A 19,187-nucleotide genomic window follows, 5' to 3' on the forward strand; every position below is an offset into this window, starting at 1 on the left:
GCCTTGGAGGCCTCTTGTGGACCAGTGTCCTGAAGTTGGCTCTCCCACCTCAGAGGCACAGCACTGACTCCTGGCTGCAGCACCAAGAGCCTTTCATCCACACGGCTCAGAAGAAAAGGGAGAGAAAGTAGAAAGAAAGAATTAGTAGAAGTAGAAAGAAAGAAAGGAGGGAGGGAGGGAGCAAGGAAGGAAGGAGGGAAGGAAGAAAAAAAGAAAGAAGACAAAGTAAAATAAAATAAAGTAAGATAAAATATAATGAAGTTATTAAAAAAGATAATAATTATTAAGAGGAAAAAAAAAACCCAAAAATACAGATGGATAGAACCCGGAACAAATGGTGGAAGCAAAGCTATACAGACAAAATCTCACACAGAAGCATACACATACACACAAAAAAAGGAAAAAGGGAAAGAATAATAAATCTTGCTCTCAAAGTCCACCTCCTTAATGTGGGATGATTGGTTGTCTATTCAGGTATTTCACAGATGCAGGGTATATCAAGTTGATTGTGGAGCTTTAATCCGCTGCACCTGAGGCTGCTGGAAGAGATTTCCCTTTCTCTTCCTTGTTCTCACAGCTCCCGGGGCTCAGCTTTGGATTTGGCCCCGCCTCTGCGTGTACGTCGCCGGAGGGCGTCTCTTCATCGCTCAGACAGGACGGGGTTAAAGGAGCCGCTGATTCGGAGGCTCTGGCTCGCTCAGGCCGGGGGGTAGGGAGGGTCACGTAGGGCGGGGCGAGCCTGCGGCGGCAGAGGCCGGCGTGACGTTGCACCAGCCTGAGGTGCGCCGTGCGTTTTCCCAGGGAAGTTGCCCCTGGATCCCGGGACCCTGGCAGCGGCGGGCTGCACAGGCTCCCCGGAAGGGGGTGTGTGGATAGTGACCTGTGCTTGCACACAGGCTTCTTGGTGGCGGCAGCAGCGGCCTTAGCGTCTCATGTCTGTCTCTGGGGTCCGCACCTTTAGCCGCGGCTCGCGCCCGTCTCTGGAGCTCCTTTAAGCGGCGCTCTTAATCCCCTCTCCTCGCGCACCAGGAAATAAAGAGGGAAGAAAAAGTCTCTTGCCTCTTCGGCAGGCCCAGACTTTTCCCCGGACTCCCTCCCGGCTAGCCGCCGTGCACTAACGCCCTGCAGGCTGTGTTCACGCCGCCAACGCCAGGCCTCTCCCGGCGCTCCGACTGAAGCCCGAGCCTCAGCTCCCAGCCCCGCTCGCCCCGGCGGGTGAGCAGACAAGCCTCTCAGCTGGTGAGTGCCGGTCGGCCCTGATCCTCTGTGCTGGAATCTCTCCGCTTTGCCCTCCGCACCCCTGTTGCTGCGCTCTCCTCCGCGGCTCCGAAGCTCCCCCCCCTCCGCCACCCGCAGTCTCCGCCCGCGAAGGGGCTTCCTAGTGTGTGGAAATCTTCCCTCCTTCACAGCTCCCTCCTGCTGGTGCAGGACCCGTCCCTATCCTTTTGTCTCTGTTTATTCTTTTTTCTTTTGCCCTACCCAGGTACGTGGGGAGTTTTTTGCCTTTTGGGAGGTCTGAGGTCTTCTGCCAGCGTTCAGTAGGTGTTCTGTAGGAGTTGTTCCACGTGTAGGTGTATTTCTGATGTATCTGTGGGGAGGAAGGTGATCTCCGCGTCTTACTCTTCCGCCATCTTCCCGGAAGTCTGCAAAGCCTGTTTTAAATGAACTCCTAAGGACACAACTTAAGCCCTAGAATGGCTAGTCAGGTTTTATGTTTATCCCTTTTGATTATACTTCCGTATATTCCTGGAGAACAGTGTCTGAAAAAATGGTTCATTAAAAAATTGTATTGGGCTGGGGTAATCTGGGGCTTATTGACCAAGTCTTGGGGGTGGGGCTGCCCGATCAGGTGGCCCAGAAACAGCAAAGATTGGCAGACCTGTCTTCTCTGCTTCCCTGTACCATGTGGCATGAACCGATTTCAAAGACCATACGGTTGGTTTCATTTAAATAAATATGGCAGTTTGCATGCTACTCCCCCCCACCCCCCATAAAACAAGACAAAAATAAACCAGTAACTTGGTGCATCAAAGTTGATTTTGGAAAGAAAAGGCACCCTCCTGAAAATTAACTTAAAATGAGGTGTGCACAGTATGGGAAGAGGGGACCGAGAAGGTGTTGATATGTTTCTCATTTCTGAGGGTCAGTAGGTGCTGGTATGCTCAAGGACTTTCCTTCATTGTGTTCAGCCCTAGCTGACCTGGTCCATGGGGGACTGCGGATGGGGGTCGGTGTTAGAAGAGACAGACTTTGGCATCTGAGTTGCTCCAGGAAAACTTTGCTGTTTCTGGAGGTGGAATAGTGAATTGAACTAGTCTACCTGCCAAAAGAGAAGACAGGACGTCCAAGGAATGTCATTCTTTCTCCATTTCTTTTTCCCTGTGTTTTGCAGGAATAGCTGCAAATATTGGTGCTTACTATATATTATTAATGAAATGAAACATTGATTAAGTACTTGCTACACACAAAGTATTGTGAATGACCTAGAATAGGTGTTTGAAAGGACAAGTCTTCTTGGAGTAGGAGCACAAGAGCACACCCTCAGTGGGGAAGTTTCCAAGAAGGCTTCCTAGAGGCTGTGACCTTGAGTTGAATCTTGAAAGAGGAGTTAGCCAGGCAAAGAAGGAGAGCCTGGGTGACCTTTGTGTCCTTGTGGGGATGATGGAGTTGGAGGGAATGGAGGAGATCTGGGTTTTTCAAGACGGGACCAGCATTTGCGAAATCATAGGATGAGATTATCCGGCCATATTTGGGAGAATTCTAAGTGCAGCATGTCTGCAGTCTGGGGAGTTTGGGAGCAGCAGCAAAGAGAATAAATAAGTGAGTCAAGGCCAGACCTGAGAGTTGTATACGTTAAGAAGTTTGAATTGTATAGTAAAGTTCAGTGGTTTTCCATCCTGGCTGCACATTAGATTCCTCTTTCACTTCCTACCACCAGAGACTCTGATCCTACTGGTCTAGAGAAGAGAACTTGGGGATAGGAACCAGTATACACTTCAGCCGGGTTGAGAACCATCAGTCATTGATAGAGTTCAAGTATGTGAATGAGATAATAAGACCTGGATTTGAAAGAGCGCACACTGGTAGCAGTGCAGGAGGATGCCTGAAAAAGGACCCTATCCCAGCCAAAAGCAGTGAGCCTGTTGTAATAGTCCAGGTGAGGAACAACCAGCAGCTTAGTTGAGGTAGGAGTGGAGGGAATGGAAAGATAATAGGAAGAGAACATCTGGAAAGTGGGGGGAGGAGGGAGCAGGGTTGGGAGGGAGTGATGGAAAAAGGAAAATGTGGTCAGCTTGCCACAGAGAAGTCTTATAAGATAATAAGATTAAGGGTTGAGTGTCCCCTTGGATTGGGCACGTGTAGGCAGCTGCAGCCCAAGAGAGTGACGTTTCAGTGAGATGATAGAGGCAGAAGCCGGATAGCCTTGAAGAACTTGAACCTATTTAAAGAAGTATTCGAGTTCATTAGGATCAGGGAAAGGTGGCTAACCCCTGGGACCTAGATGGAGTTGCAGGAATGAAGGGAAAACACTGGAAAGGTAGGTTGGGGCCATGTTGTGAGGCCCTTGGGTGCCAAGGGTTAAGTTATTGGTAACGATAAGATGCAGTTCTCTGCTCTTAGGCTAAATGTTAACTTGAAAAAAGAGAGGATTAAGACTAGAAGGGTGAGACTGGGTGGAGCTAAGGCTCATTAGATGGCCAATGCTATCTTTTTTATGGTCCTGATGATTTTTAACAGTTATTTTAACAACAGAATGATGAAAATGTGTAGTATTCTGTCTCCCTTGGCATAATGTGGCTGCTGAAAAAGGTCACAGCTAATAGGAAAAGTGAGTTTTATTGCTTAATTGTGGATTCAATTTGTTTGTGTGCTTCCTGTTTCCATTGCCGAGTTGACCAGTTGACTAGTTAACTAGGCCAAGCGTCTCTGCAAGAGTGTCTGTTTAAAAAAGTGCTCTGAAATTCTTCCCCACCCTGAAAATATTTAATATAAAAAGCTGAAATAAATGTACAAGTGGCGTGTAGCTAATTTAGGCTTGTTTTTGTATTATTTTAGTTTTGTATAGAAGAATCATTTGTGGCTACATATGATGGTTTAGCTCAAGGTTTCCCAGCCTTGGCACAGTTGACATTGTGAGCTGATTGATTCTTTGTTGCGCATTGTGGAGTGTTTAGCAGCACCCCTGGCCTCTGTGAACTAGAGACACGTAAGCATCTTTATTCCCGACCTGTGACATCTGAAAATATCTCCCAACATTACAAAAAGTCCTCTGGGTGGGGAATTGGAGGGGGAAGGCAAAATCACTCTAGATTGAGAGCTGCTGGTTTAAGTATATTACAGTGATTTAACCAGAAAATAATCACTTCTTCCTGCTACAGTATGGATGGTTTTCATGATGCTCGTGGAATCTAAAAAGCTTTTTATCACCCGAAGAAAACTAATGAATGTTTATAAATTGCCTTGTCGAAAGTTTATTTAAAAATATTTAAAGATAAAGGAAAAGTGACTTTACTGGTTGCCTAACCATTTCCCTGCCTGCCCAGCTTACCCACTCTTTCATTTAGTTCCTGGATCTGCTATCATTTAATTTTATAAGGACAGAGTTGATTTCCTGCCCCCCCCCCCGCCCCGGGCCATGAAATCCTCAATGCAAAGGATATTATGAATTAGAAAGTGTCCAAATAATTCTGCCAATTTAGACCTGTATGTGAAAATGAGGATTTCATACAGGACCAGGTTCTAGTGTTAGTTTCACACCAAATGCCTTCTAACTTTGAGTAAGCCACTTTAATCTTTTTTGTGCAAATTTTCTTATGTGTAAATGAAAGAGAGAAAGTAGATTATCTGCAAGTTTGCTTCTAGTTCTAGATATCTAAGATTGAAATCTTTTGATTGCTTCTTTGGGTTGCTCCTCCACCCCATGACACATCCCTCAATGCAGTGCAACCCAAAATGTGCTCTGCAGGTCACCAATGGTCCAGAAACGACGGTGCCGGTCTCCATGAGAAAAGTACAGAATCGGAGAGTAAGCAACTAGAAATGTTTATCATGATTCTACAAAGTAATTCTATACCTGTTACATATAATAATAAAAATTTATATTTTGCCTTAATCTTTTAAATTTAATTTTTATAGTAATCTTATTATTTTATAAATTTATTTATTTACTTTTGGCTGCATTGGGTCTTCGTTGCTGCGCGTGGGTGGGGGGCTACTCTTCGTTGCGGTGCGTGGGCTTCTCATTGTGGTGGCTTCTCGTTGCGGACCACAGTCTCTAGGCATGTGGGCTTCAGTAGTTGTGGCTCACGGGCTCAGTAGTTGTGGCTTGCGGGCTCCAGAGCATAGGCTCAGTAGTTGTGGCGCACAGGCTTAGTTGCTCCTAGGCATGTAGGATCTTCCCAGACCAGGGATCAAACCTGTGTACCTGCATTGGCAGGTGGATTCTTAACCACTGCACCACCAGCGAAGTCCTATTATATATATATATATTTTCATGTGCTTCAAGAAATCCTTTCATAATTGAGATTTTATTGGTTTTTTGAGGATCAGTGCACAGACATTTCAATTTGTACACAATTCTCAACATACATACCAAAAACCTAAAAAATCATATAGTTGTGATTCTTTTCTGAACAGTTATTCCAGTGACTTTCCAGCTTAAAATTTGGGGGCAAATTTTCCTTCACAGGATATCAGGTACCAATATCTTCAAATATTGATATGCTGTTACATTGTAAGTCCCACTAATTCACAATTTAATATCATATACACTACATACTCAAATTGTCAATTGTTCACAGCACATTAACAGTTACTAGAAGAACTGGATTACCACGACCAAAGATGTTACAGAGTGCACAAAATTCTGCCCAGGAGAGCCAAGATCAAGGGGTGAGTGGTTTGCTTTAGGAGACAATTCTACCAAAAACAACGTGGGAAGAGAAGTAATTTAAAGTGTTTAAGACGTTAAATGCACAACTGACTCCAAAATGCCATTTAGTGTGCTTTGTATTATAGGATAGAAAAGCTACCCTCCATCTGTGGAAAGTTAAGCTGACACCCAAGACAATCAAACCTCCCATATTCAATATCCCACAATTTTCTGGTTGTACCAAAAAATAAACAACCAGCAAATGATTTCACCTCTTAAAAAAAAGCATTTACACTTAAAAAATGGGATGAGGTGGGATTCCTTCCTTTTTAAAAATGTTTCTAGAGCTACTAAAAAACTTGCATTTACAAAATAGTTGATAAAAATATTCCTCTGGGTTGTACAAGAAGGGAAACAGGCACTACTGATAGGACCAGGTGTGTGATATTAATCAGACTTGGCTTCTTTCTCTCCTGCTTCGTCAGAAGCTGGGCTCTTCTCATTTTTAGTTTCTCCATTTTCTGCAGGTAAGTCTTCTTTAGTCTCTTGGTTAGCCACTTCAGCCTGTTTTCGCTTTGCTCCCCTTTTCCCTTTTCCCTTTTTTTTTTTTTTTGTCAGTACGCGGGCCTCTCACTGTTGTGGCCTCTCCTGTTGCGGAGCACAGGCTCCAGACGCGCAGGCTCAGAGGCCATGGCTCACGGGCCCAGCCGCTCCGCGGCATGTGGGATCTTCCCGGACCAGGGCACAAACCGGTGTCCCCTGTATCGGCAGGCGGGCTCTCAACCACTGCGCCACCAGGGAAGCCCCCCTTTTCCCTTCTGTTTGAACTTTTTTGTCAGAAGATTTATCCTTTCCTGCCGCCTTTTTTGGCTTCCTTTCCACTTTTGCAGGAGCCGGTTTAGCTGACAACCTCGCCGATCTCCTCTTGGGCTCCTCCTTCGCCGCCCCCTTGGCGGAGCTGACCTTCCTCTTGGGCATCGTGGCGGCGGGGTGGGCGCGTGCCGGGTGCGTGCTGGGTGCCTGCGGGCCGCGGCACGCCGAGAGCCTTCGCGAAGCTGGGCTGCCTGGCCGCTGCCGCTCCTCCCAACGCCCGAGCTGCTCACTATTATATTTTATGAAAGTATTGGCCCACATTGGATTGGAAAAATAAAAGCAAAACAAACCTTTCACTAGAGATGGTTTGAGAAACACTGCCTCAATGTATGATGGAGAATTTGCTTTGCCTCTTTTTCTACCCTGGCCAATAGTAGTTATTTAATATATTCCTCCTCTGGAGTTTCAATGAAAAGAGGGACAAGATATTGCCTGTCTGCCCTATTAACAGCATAAAATTGGTGGTAAATAGATTTTATTATAAAGAAATTTGCCTTACAGAGAATAAGAAGTAAGTCTGGAGTAAATCTGAGGTTCTCTTTGATTGTGTGTATGTGTGAGTCTTCACACAGCTCATGTTAGTGTCTTGCATTAAGATGTTTGTCTTAGAACATGAACCCAAAGAGCAGTGAAAATGTCCTTTCTGAAATTATCTTATCCCCAAGAATCCCTTACATATGAAATCTACTAGGATGCTTTGTCTATTGGAGTCTCCAAAACCAATCAATGCTGTTGAGGGTAGGTAAGGTATGGATTATACTTTTGAAAGAGGTTAACGCCTATATTTTTGAGTCTATTCATTCATTCAGACTCATCCGGCATTTGGGAAAATCTATTATATGGACTCAGGTGTGGTAGACTGACGTGTCAACAAGGGCAGTTAGGCAATGAAGCTCATCATAATTTGACCTGGGTATTTATATGTTAAACTGTGGTGGAGGAGCCAGCCTTCCTGTTGAGTTATTTGAAGCAGAAAACATTGCTGGGTTCCCTGCATTGTGGACCACTGGTGCCAATACCTTTTACCCCATTTTGGGTGGAATAATCCAGAGAGGTCTGCCCTACTCCTGGAAGCCCTTTGCACATGGCCTGGCATTGTCTGGGAACAGTCTCTTGGCCTGCAGTTCCTGCCTGGTCTCTATGGGCTTGTAGTGTACTTCCTCCTTCAAAGTAAAAAAGGCAAGCTCTTTGCCTGCCCTATTAACAGCATAAAAATCACTCTTTCTTTCAGTTTTTTTTTTAATCCAGAGGCTGAAAATATATAACATATTTGGAAACTCCACTGGCAGACTTGGCAGGCATTTCATATTTACTTGGACTTAACATGAATTGGATTTGGTCCTCTGATTTCCCCACCTCCATCTCTCGGAACAAGTTATTTATTAACCGAGTAAGTCTGTGGTAGTGGATCAGACATGCGCATGGCACGTCTTTTGTAAGTGCGTTTGTTCCGTAAGATTTATGCTAGCCCAAATTATTTTATACTTGTTTTCATTGTTGAAAATTTACTGTGTTCATTCTGGGTTTGGCGTAAGTATTTGTAGTGTGCTAGGCGTTCCTGTGGTTGAACATTTTATCGCTGTAACACTTCATGCAAAGGAAATTAAAAAATATAGAGTGAAAGCATTTCCTAATATGGTTCCAATCAGCTGTGTACTTTAGTAATTTGATTTGTAGGAACTAGAGAGAAGAGTGTTACTGAGCTCTTTTCAGTCATTCATAATTCTCTGGGAATTCAAATCATGGTTCCAAGTTTATGAAAACATCTATTGAAATCTTAAGTCCTTTATTTTTCTGTTTGTATTGAGGTTGTTTTTTTGTTTTGTTTTGTTTTGTTTTTTTATTACCACTGCAGTATCTAAAAGAATTCAGAGAAGGAGGTGAGTCTCCTCTTTGTATCTTGGACAAGAAAAACTGATGTGAATTGAGGTTGATTGGCTTGGCAGAAGTCAATCACTGGTACAGAGGGGCAGGCCCTTTTATTTCTGCATTATCCCATGTGTGTGTTCCTGCTGCTGTACTCTTTGGGCTAAGCAGTTGGGCTATAATTGGTAAATTCCATTTGCCTGGTGTGCTCCTAATAATCTATTGTGCAATTACTAGTGGCATAGCCAGGTGCATCTTCCCAGAAAATGTAACTCACAAGGTGGAGGATGTTATTTGGGCAAACTAATTCAAGATCTAGGTTGTGATCCTTGCATCATTATTTCTTTGGCTCTTTCTCTACAGAGACTTAAACTTGTTTCCTTTTCTGAGAATCTCTGGCCTTTGACTTCTGTTTTTGCCAATGAATAATCATGACTTCTGTTTTGGCTAGTGAATTAACATGTGATAATCCATATATTGTTAGTTTCAGATTTCCTTAATCTAGTTCATACCTAAAAGTAAAATCAAAGTGAAATATGAAATCATAGCTCTTAGAGCTTGGAGGCAAGGCTTGGAAGGTTTCATCTGTTGAAGACAGTAGTAGCTTGTCAGGAGTCTTAGATGGGTATAGAATTTTGCAATCATTTCCTATATTTTAATTTTTCGCTTTTATTTCTTACCATGTTTTACATTTACCTCTTGACCTTCAGCAATCTTAAGTTCATGTAGTGTTGTGTAAAGTCCCCTTTTAAAGTGGTGTTTTGAGCCCTGGTCCTCCTCATACTTGACTAGGCATAAATAAAGTCACGAGGTTATGCATTTTGGCCAAGAGAGTTCATCAATCAGTGGTTTTCTATTTGAAAATATAGTCTGTGAGGTTAATCTTTTCAGTAGTCAAAGAATTAATGTAAGTGAAAGCTAAGTGGATATTCAGCAGTCTTAGTTGTGTTTGGAGGAAAATAGCCAAGGAGCATGGTGGTTCCTATGATCGCTAGTTCTGGCTTAGAAGACATAACTTCTTTTGCTTCAAAGATAAAGGAAACCCACATTCATTCTTGGCCTTTCTTCCTGCTTCTGTGTTTCGTCTAGGTTGTACCTATGAAGGAAGTACCTATAACAGCTCCTTCAAATGGCAGAGTCCTGCTGAAGCCTGTGTCCTGCGCCAGTGCCAGGTAAAGTCCATCTATTTTACTCTCCAGTGACAAGAAATCCATAAAGTCCTCTTCAGAAAACCTTTCCCGATATCACAGAACAAAACTCCAAAGAAAAAAGCAAAACAAAAATGAGAAACAAATGAAAAACCAACTGTATCCTTGTCCAAATTTATTGTGACAGTCACCATAACAAGACAGTTACAGGATAGATATTGCATGGGACTTGCTTCCAGAAACGCATAGCAGAATTGTTCACCATTGTTAAACTGTGCCTGGAAAAACTCTGAGAAGATGCATATGTCCTTGGGGAAAATTCATGTCTTCCTGTGAGTCAGCTTTGCAAAACACGAATTCTTATTAGCAGAAAGAGGTATTGTTAGAGGATATATGTTTCCCTTTTTTTGATTTAGAAACATTTTGAGCAGGAGCCAGTCTGCAGACTGTGTTAAATCAAAGCAGTTAGTACATTGTAACCTCAATGATTTCAACGCAACAAATTTAAGAACCACCAGTTTGGATCCTAGGGAGCCCACTGTGCCTGGTGCTTGCTGAACTCTGCAAAGAGAACTGTTTCCCTGTGGCTCTAATCGTTACAGGTCTTCAACAGGCAAGATAAACCAAAGGGGAAATGAAGAATTGAAACTGTCTAATTCCTTTTCTTTAAAGAAATACTCTGTTAAAAAAATGATCATCTAATTTTGACATAATTTTAAAATTTTTCTCTGTAGAGAAGATACTGTTAAATCATTTTCCCCCAGTCTCATTTCACTGTTCAAGGGTATACTTTTGCATTTAAAGGAGAACCAAGGTTAGTATAATAATGCATATTTCTCTCTGATCTTATCGCAAGTATATTGACATTTAGTTTATTGAAATCTAAATTTTATGTAATCATGTTCTTTGCATAAGCCCACAGTGGGCATGTTCACTTGTAAGATCTTCAGTTACTTGTTCAGTTAAATGTTCAGTTTATTTATGTAGTAATCTAAATTATTTATGAAAATAAGCAGTAGTTAGAACAGATATGAATAATAGATTAATTGACTCAATAAATATTTGTTGAATTTTTACCCTGAGTTATACATGCAATCAGCTTTATGGAACAAAATAATGACAGCAATGACTTTTAATAACATGAAAAGCCCACATTCATTCTGAAATTTGCATCACCCCATCCCACCCTGCTTCTTGACCGACGTGATTTCCAGTCTTTGAGAGGGACACTCCGAAAGCCATGGTTACACTGTCTTTCAAACAAGATGATTGCATGCCTTTTGGAGTGTAGTGTAACATTTTTATACAGTAGTCAGAAGTCTTGACAGTCTTCCAGTTGCATGGACCAGTGGTGAATTTTGCTGCCTTTGGATGAAGGCTTTGTTTAAATTAAATGGAAACTATTATCTGGGAGGGAATATTCTGTTGACTGAATAACACATCAAGGCTTCATCAATTGTGAATATCGGCTTTGGTCACTAGCCATTCACCAGCGGCCAGAGAGAATGTTGCAGGAATATCGAATTATTACTGGAAAAGATCTTAAAGACCAACATCCCTGGGAGTGAGGAAATGCTGAACTATAGACTGGAGTTCAGAAAGGGGACGTTAGCTACCAGGAATGAACTTTGCCTTTTAATTTTTTTCCTTTTATAATACTTTGCCTACGCCCTGTTAGCTAGTTTCAAAATATTATTTCACTCAATAACCATAAAAGCAAACTTCTGTTAAGGTAGTTACAAAAAGCTGCTCCTCTGCTCAGCTGGTACCTTCCCACTCTTGCTTACTTTCTTCCTTCTTTAGGGAAGGAGACTTCATCTCAATGCAGGAAATGACCATTTACTGGTACCCATCAGGGAAGTCTTCTTTTAAGATCCTCCTCTGCACAGTGACACAATTGCAACCTCTCTCTCCAAGATCTTCTCTTCTCAGGGTGTAGAATCAGTAACAGAAGAGAGAGTATAGTGTAGTGAGTAAAATATGGGCATTGCCATTCACATAACTTGTTACTTAACCTCTCTAGACCACATTTTCATCACCCATAAAATGAGATAGTACTACCTCATAGGGTGGTCGTAAGAATAAGCAACACTGTCATTTAAAACACTTCTGGCTGAGCCTACAAGTACTGGGTACAACTAGATACCAGACAGATAACAGCTAGTCTAATGATCTGGTTTATTTCCATTTGAGTTGAAATCCAACTTATTTCTTATGTCTTCGTACTGAAGGAGTCCTGATGGTGGAAAATTTACCTTTATTTTCCACTTTTAGTGTCTTACTGGAAGAGGAAAATTTGAACATCAGAGACAGGAAATTCATGCTGGGAAGTAACCTGAATCCTCCATCTGGATTGCAGATACTAAAGGGAAATTGATCCTGGGCTTTTTGCATTGCTTCAGTTACATAACTAAAGCCCAGTTCCTTTTTTGATGTTGTATGTTGCTGGTATTTTGGCATTTTTTTTCCTTCACAAATGTGATATAGACCACAATAAATTCCCCTGGTAGTGGAAGCCTCAGGTCTGACAGATATGAAGGCAGTTAGGATATAACCTTCCTTGTTGGATTGAGATGATATGGTAGCAGAAACGATGAAGAAAATTATCTAGTTGTCAAATTGTTACATAGTTTTTTAGCTTTCGTTACCACTCCCCTGAAAACAAAATTAAACAAACAAACAAACATACAAATCCATTTTATAAAATGGGTAGAGAATATAGAGAAAAATCCCTCAAAGACCAACTCTGAAAATTAATTAAAAAAATGTTTTAATCGACATTAAAATACTAGAGTCCCAAGATCAGTTTGCAAATGAGTCCCTTGATTTCATTATTAAGACCAAAAGTGTTTATTTTGACAGAACATAATATGAACGTTAAAATAGTTTTATGTAATCTCTTCATCTGATGACTGACAGCCACACTGTCTGCGAGGCCCAGAGAAATTTCTAAGATTGCAGAGCTGGTGTCTAGTTATTCCTGGAAGGGTGGTGAGGATTTAGGTCTCCAGATGCCAGTATGGAATATTATGTTTGTACTCTGTGCCTTATAATTAATGGCTTAAAGTGCAATAACAATTACAGAAAATATAGTCAGTGTTGAAAACTTAAAACAATTGTGAATGAACAGCTAGACTCTGTTAGCTACTGACTGACAGCATGGAGGTTTTAAATACTAGATTTAAAAGAAAGAAAGGAAGGACTGAAGGAAAGAAGGAAGGAAGAAAGAAAGAAAGACAGAAAGAGAAAGAAAAGAAAGAAAGAAAGGAAGGAAGAAAGAAAGAAAGGAAGGAGGAAAGAGAGAGACAGGGAGGGAGGGAGGAAGAAAGAAAGGAAATTAGAGTCAAAGAGAAAGAACTAGGACAGGGAATAGAACAGGTACAGGATTAGCACTTTGAGATGGGGCGAGCTGGGGCCATCAGACTTCATTTGTGCCATATATCTCTGCACCTGACACCCATCCCACCTTTGCACTTTCTGTGTTTGAATTCTTCTCCTACTAAGTTGATAACTTTCCAGAAGTAAGTCCTCAGTGGGAATTCTGGGCTGACTTTCCTTGCGGTGTTCTGTTTTTCAGGAAGGCGTTGTCACAGAGTCTGAGGTGCGATGTGTCGTTCATTGTAAAAACCCTTCCAAGCATCTGGGAAAGTGCTGCCCCACTTGTCCAGGTAACATTCTCAGGAAGGGGAAGGCGGCGAGGCTCCCTGGTACAGTACAACACTGTTGAAATCCCCCTGGGTTCTCACAGGAATGCATGATTTTCCCCACTCCTGCCTGGAATTTTTCTCACTTTACGTCTGTGTACCTAATGGGTTAGGAGAGCAAACTCCTTTTCTTAGAAGTGTCCGGTTGGACTCTGGCGTGTCCGGGATGACTGCAACGTGCTGTAGGTCTTGGCAAGGATGCCTCAGGCTCTGGAGGCCTGCTTTCCACTCCACAGGGCCACAGGTAACGCTTATTTTGGAAGGAAAGGCTGTGGCTTCCGCTTACTTCCAGAAATGTCTTTTTACTGCTTCATATTGCAATACCTTGGCCAGAGCTCGCCTTGGTGATGAGGCGACCAGATGTTTTCTGAACACCGAGAGCTGTGTCCCTAAGATGATTTAGCTTAGGGCTTTGCTGGTCTCAGTTTTCGGCGTGGTGCAGTGAGTGGGACCCACTGTCTTTTTAGAGGGTCCCACGGCCTAGCTGACAGCAAAGGGATCTTTCCTTTCCAGTGGGTGGGGTGTTTCCTCTTACTTTTCTGCACAGGATTACAAAGGCCGCCTGCATCTTCTCTTGCCCTTAGGTACCAGCCTGGGGATTTTGAGGTGAGAGATTTTTTTCTGATCCCTTAAGCCTCTGGCCCATGCTCTTCGACAGATGTTCTGCATTTTGGGTTTTACTCTGAGTGCTTTTCCTCACTGGAGGCCATACTCACAACTACTTCTCTTTGCTTTTGAAGTTGATCTCCAAAGGGCCTTCTGTACTGCGAACCTCCCCGGGAATTGGTGAAGGCATCGCCATGGGATGCTTTGTGAAGATAAGCTCTTGGTCTCTTCCCCTCCACACACTCTGCCATGTGTGCAGACCGGGGCCCTTCCAGAGTCCAGCCTTCCCTCATCTTTGAATCACAATAAGGACAGTCTCTCTCCACTACTTCTAACCTTTCTGAGTTCCCTGGACAGTCTTTATTGAGCCAAACTTCCTTTTCACACTGGGATTTCTGTGAAGCTTGTATTATTGGATAAGCTTATGTGAAGGCCAGAAACCAGTTGAAAGTAAAATAATTCTTTCTATAATTCACTTATTTTGTATCTATCACACACAGTTTGCTTGAGTACTTTTCCCCTCTGAATGCACTGAATGCTTTACATCATGTAACCATCCTCTAAAATGCCTAAGGGATCTTTATTATGTTAGCTCACTGATACTCTAGTCTGCACATGAAAATCACCTGGGAAGATTTAAAAAATAAAGCTTGATACCCAGGCTGCCTCCCAGACCAATTCCATCAGAATCTCTGAGGGCGACACTCAGGCCTCCCAGAAAATTTCTGTACACAGCCAAGCTTGAGATTGATAACAGAGCAAATTTTATATTCCATAGAGATTTAAAAGGTATCGAAACTCTTAAGTATTAATTCAGTTCTGTTGAGTAGACTGTTGCTTTATTGATATAGAATCAACTTGGCATATATAATATTCCTTCTCACTTAGGAGATAGTCATATTTTTAGTCTGCCTTTGAAAGTGTGCATATACAAACAGCAGAGTGAATTTATTTCAGCAGTTGAAGTTATCATATTTGAGCAGTTGCTTCTCTCACTTTGTTTTTGAGTTGCGTTCCGAGAAAGGAAAGGCTGAGCTCCGTGATTGCATATATTATAATGCTAAGTCCCCACCACCATCCCAGTGAGGGATGAACTACTGTCTGTAGTTCATCCAGGAAGAAATTTGACTCAGTGAGTATAAGTACCTGCCCAATGCCCAGGAGTGAGTAAGAGCTAAAGGTGGGCTTGGGGTCTGGCCCCTTTTCTTTCTTGGGCCCTATACTGCACTACCTCCCCCTATCCCCACACTGTGATAATTTTTCAACTTGGGTCCAGATGCCCTTGGAGGCAGATCTTTAAAAGTTAGCTTGCCAGTGCTATACACCAGCCCCCTGACAGCTGGGCAGGCGCTGTGCCCTTGGTTATGGGGTCAAGAATCAACTTTACTCTCTCTCCTTAATTTCAAAAGCCAACTTTTGGGGTGCAAATCAGAAGACTCAGAAGAGGCCACATCCAGAATGCATTATCCTGTGTCTTGGGAAGGAGCCCTCAGCCAAGTCTAGATAGGGACAGTTAAGTGACGCCTTGGGGTATTATCCTTGTAATTCAGAAGGACTGGCATCTGTCATTGATCATGGAATGGTATTCCACATAATGACAAACACATACAGCTTGTGGTCAGTTTCTTCCTGAAACAGATTTCAGGGCATTTTTGGTTGTCTGCTCCTTCCTTTTCATCTGACTCTTTGCTCAAGGAGGTTGGGTCGTGATGGGAACAGTTTGCGTGCAATTTTCATTTAAAATTTCCTTACTTAAATTGTCAAATGTAGATTGTGCAGTTAACCTGTCTGGCAATCCGTATGACAGAACCAGTGGTGCAAACATATATGAAAGCATTGGAGACCCTTTGTTGGAAGTGTCCTTTGAAAAGAGACGACTGGGCACCTGCCATTATTAATGGTGCTGAGATAGAGCCACTGGGAGGGTCCCAAGCTTAGCAAGTCTCCCAGCATCAAAGGGAATAGCAGGAGGTGGCTGATGACTGACTGGCTCTGGGTGTGGGCATCAGAAAGACCTTAAAGCCACAGTTCACTCAGCCATTCAGCTTCAGTAGCATTTGTCCCCGTGTCTTTCAGTTGAACAAAGGGCTCCATATCTAGCTTTAAAATGAATAGGTCTCGTGGCCAGGTCGGGTGGTTATGGGCAATGCTCATATGTTCAGATGTTCCCTTTGTCAGGAACCAGCTGCTTTGAGAGTTTGGTGGGTTCTGTTGATGACTTCATTGGACAGGCCTTGAACACCTACTCTCAGGGACATGAGTCAGTCTTTCACAAGAGCCCCTTTTGCTGAGTTTCACCCATTGGAAGTGCTGCTTCCAGCACTGTCTGCTATGTGGAAAGTGACCTCAGCTATTCTGGCAAAGTACCTCGTGAGGACAGTCCCGAGGGAAGTGGATTTGCCATTAGCTGACGGTCCTCCCGTGGCCCATGTGACACAGGGTTGCTGGCCAGCCTGTGCTTCCAGTCGCCTGTGAGATCACTTGAGAATACAGCAGGGACCTGGTCGTCTTTCTGAATAGGAGGCACCTCCTGGGCTTTTGGTCCTATATTTAGCCAAGCTTAGTGGGGGCATCTTAGGCCCTTTAGCAGCACGTAGGGTGGGGCTGAGAACCTGTGTGGCACCTCCAGCCTTGCCTCTGTCCTTTCTTGTCTTGGTGCCTGCCCTTCTGTATGGTACGGCCAGTGGGTCAGAGCTGAGTTCACATCCCAGCTCTGCCACCTGCCCAGCTGAGTGAGTTGCTTTCTCTCTCTAGGCCATGTTTTCCTCATCTGTGGGGACAGTGATAAGAGTTTGTGCTTTGTAGGCTCACTGAAGATGGAGTGAGATCAGGGGTGTGAAGGGTCTGTTAGAGGCTGGGGGCACTTCTGCTGCTCCAAGTGGCAGCTCTTCGTGTCATTTGCCCCTTAGCTCATCCATGACTTCTGTTGCTTGACCTTCTCTTTGCCTCTTCTGACCCCCCTGGGATTTGGTTCCCTGGCTGTGGTTAGGGTAGTCCTGGTGAGCTCCTCAGGCTCTGCAGGGCTCAGAACCCTGCACTGATGCTGCTTAGGCTGACCTGGCTTCCAACGTCTTACTTGCTTTCTAGTATCTTCGGGTTTCTGGACCCATGTCAATCTTTGGTATTCCATATATATATATATATATATATATATATATATATACACACATATACATATATATATATAATTTTATATCTATATTATATCTATCTATCTATCTACCTATCTACCTATCTATCTATCATTTTACCATGAAGCATTCTTCTTCTCTGGTTGAAGAGGACACTGTGCTAGGCGGGGGTGAAGGTGGGGATGGATGTGCAGTGGATAGAGGGATAGTGTCAAGCTGAATCAAGGTGCTGCCCTAAATCGAAATTCTTCTTTGCTTTCTAGGCTGTGTGTTTGAGGGGGTGCAGTACCGAGAAGGGGAGGAATTTCAGCCAGAAGGAGACAAATGTATCAAGTGTTCCTGTGTTGTAAGTACTGCCCTGGATGTTCCAAGGGCGTTCCTTCTGGTTAATTGTGGCTGGGACTCACCAAGAGCAGCCCTAGGTCTCCTTATGGTCTCTCCTCCTCTCCCTCCTGATGTGGAACCAAGGGAAAAGCTCATCACTCTAAGGCGGGGTTCTCAGCCTTGGCGGTGTTAACTTTCTGGGCTGGGTAGTTCTTTGTGGTGGCAGCTGTCCTGCGCATTGTAGGATGTTTAGCAGCATCCCTGGCCTCTACCATTGGAGTTTAGGAGCACTCCTCCCCTCAGCTGGGACAAGCAACAATGTCTGCCGACATTGCCATGTGTGTCTTGGAAGACTGATTGACAACCACTGGTCTAAAGAGTGAGGGAGAGAGGCTGATTCCCTCCACCTATATTCTTTTTTGGGAAGACACGGATTCTCTGTTCTTTGGGCCCGAGAAGCTTCTTGCTTAGGCAGCTGTTGAGTTCTTTAGTGCAGTCAAATGGGAAGCAGATGGAGATGAATGCAGCTTGCTTCGGAGAGAAGCTGATCTGAGGATTGGTCAATTATGTTGAGGGGAACGGACGGGAGGAAATGCCTCTAAACCATGGATTCAGGGCGGAGAAGGGATTAGTGAGACAAAACCAGAGACTTGCCTTTCTAGGCATTGTTGATTTGTAATTCATATGCTAAGGATATCTTCGGAGTGCTTAGGAATGCAAAAAGGAATTTGGGGTAATAATTTTAATTTTATAATTTTAAAGAGATCTTTTTTATTAATGTCTTTTAACTTTGGAGTAAACTCATTGGTGGTGATGGTGGTGATGGTGATGATAGGGAATCTAGCCTTAAACCGCTGCTCCAAGCTATTTACAGTAGGGAGTTAGTACAACCATATATTTTTTAAGCTTTTAATCTTTTGTAATAAAGAACATACAGTACTCATCTCAGAATATTAAAAAAATACATAGGGAACTTCAGCATCCTAATTTCACCAAAGCAGAATCATATGTGGATCATCATAAATCATAGTATTTGTCATTTCTCTACATGTCTTTTCCAAAATATTTCCCCCATCCTATAGCACATATGCATACACAACCTAGAGGGTCCACATTAAAGTAAACATGACCAAGGGTGATGGTTTTTGCAAGGGGAAGGAAGAAAGCAAGGAGGGAAGGGAAGGAGAGAGGGAAAGAGAGAGAGGATATTTATATCTATATCTGTATCTATCTATAGTCACATACTCAAATGCACTCAAGGTATTCAGATTCCGTGTGTTTTTAAACACACTGCGCGCTGATCGAAACACACTGGAGGGCCAAGTTCAGGCCCCTGCAAGTCCTGCTTTCATTTTCAACTGGAGAAAGAAAAATCCAAAGGTGTGGTTGCTTGCCCAAGCTTTCCTGCTTTGTGAGTTCCTCCAGACCTATATTCTACATTATTTTCTATATCCCTATATTCTAATCTCCTACATTCCTATATTCCTAATCCTCTATTCTTTCTAGTTCTCCACGTTGCCACCCTCAGCATGTAAGGGGCAGCTAATGGTGTTGACTGTGTCCCTGACGTCAGTCTGTGAGTTACTAGCACAGGGAGAAAGGACCGTGGAGCTCTTGCTTGGGGACAGGACATTTGTGAGTTGGCTTGGGTATCGGGAGGGTC

At 43.2% G+C, this 19,187-nt stretch overlaps 2 protein-coding genes across 3 annotated transcripts in view; one reads left to right on the forward strand and one right to left on the reverse strand.

Moving 5' to 3' along the window:
- BMPER (BMP binding endothelial regulator) overlaps window positions 1–19,187 on the forward strand; it is a gene marked incomplete at its 3' end in the record, with an annotated part of 184,001 nt that overhangs the window by 65,624 nt on the left and 99,190 nt on the right. Inside the window, exons 4-6 of the mRNA XM_082846833.1 lie at window positions 9,701–9,783; window positions 13,337–13,427; window positions 17,464–17,546. Of these exons, the coding sequence (XP_082702959.1) occupies window positions 9,701–9,783; window positions 13,337–13,427; window positions 17,464–17,546 (257 nt within the window). The remainder of the gene's footprint in view (window positions 1–9,700; window positions 9,784–13,336; window positions 13,428–17,463; window positions 17,547–19,187) is intronic.
- LOC309966353 (non-histone chromosomal protein HMG-14-like) lies at window positions 6,112–6,850 on the reverse strand (the record flags this gene model as incomplete). 2 transcript variants are annotated; one of them, XM_082846316.1, is made up of 2 exons in its annotated part: window positions 6,112–6,469; window positions 6,695–6,850. In XM_082846316.1, 2 exons carry the CDS (start codon window positions 6,848–6,850, stop codon window positions 6,320–6,322), a joined length of 306 nt encoding a protein of 101 aa, XP_082702442.1. In that variant the 3' UTR covers window positions 6,112–6,319. The 2 variants fall into 2 exon arrangements, with proteins under 2 accessions (XP_082702442.1, XP_082702443.1); XM_082846317.1 differs by having other exon boundaries at window positions 6,112–6,445; window positions 6,671–6,850.

Source organism: Leucopleurus acutus, assembly GCF_964270905.1.
Source record: "Leucopleurus acutus genome assembly, chromosome: 9".
Taxonomy (NCBI): Eukaryota; Metazoa; Chordata; class Mammalia; order Artiodactyla; family Delphinidae; genus Leucopleurus; species Leucopleurus acutus.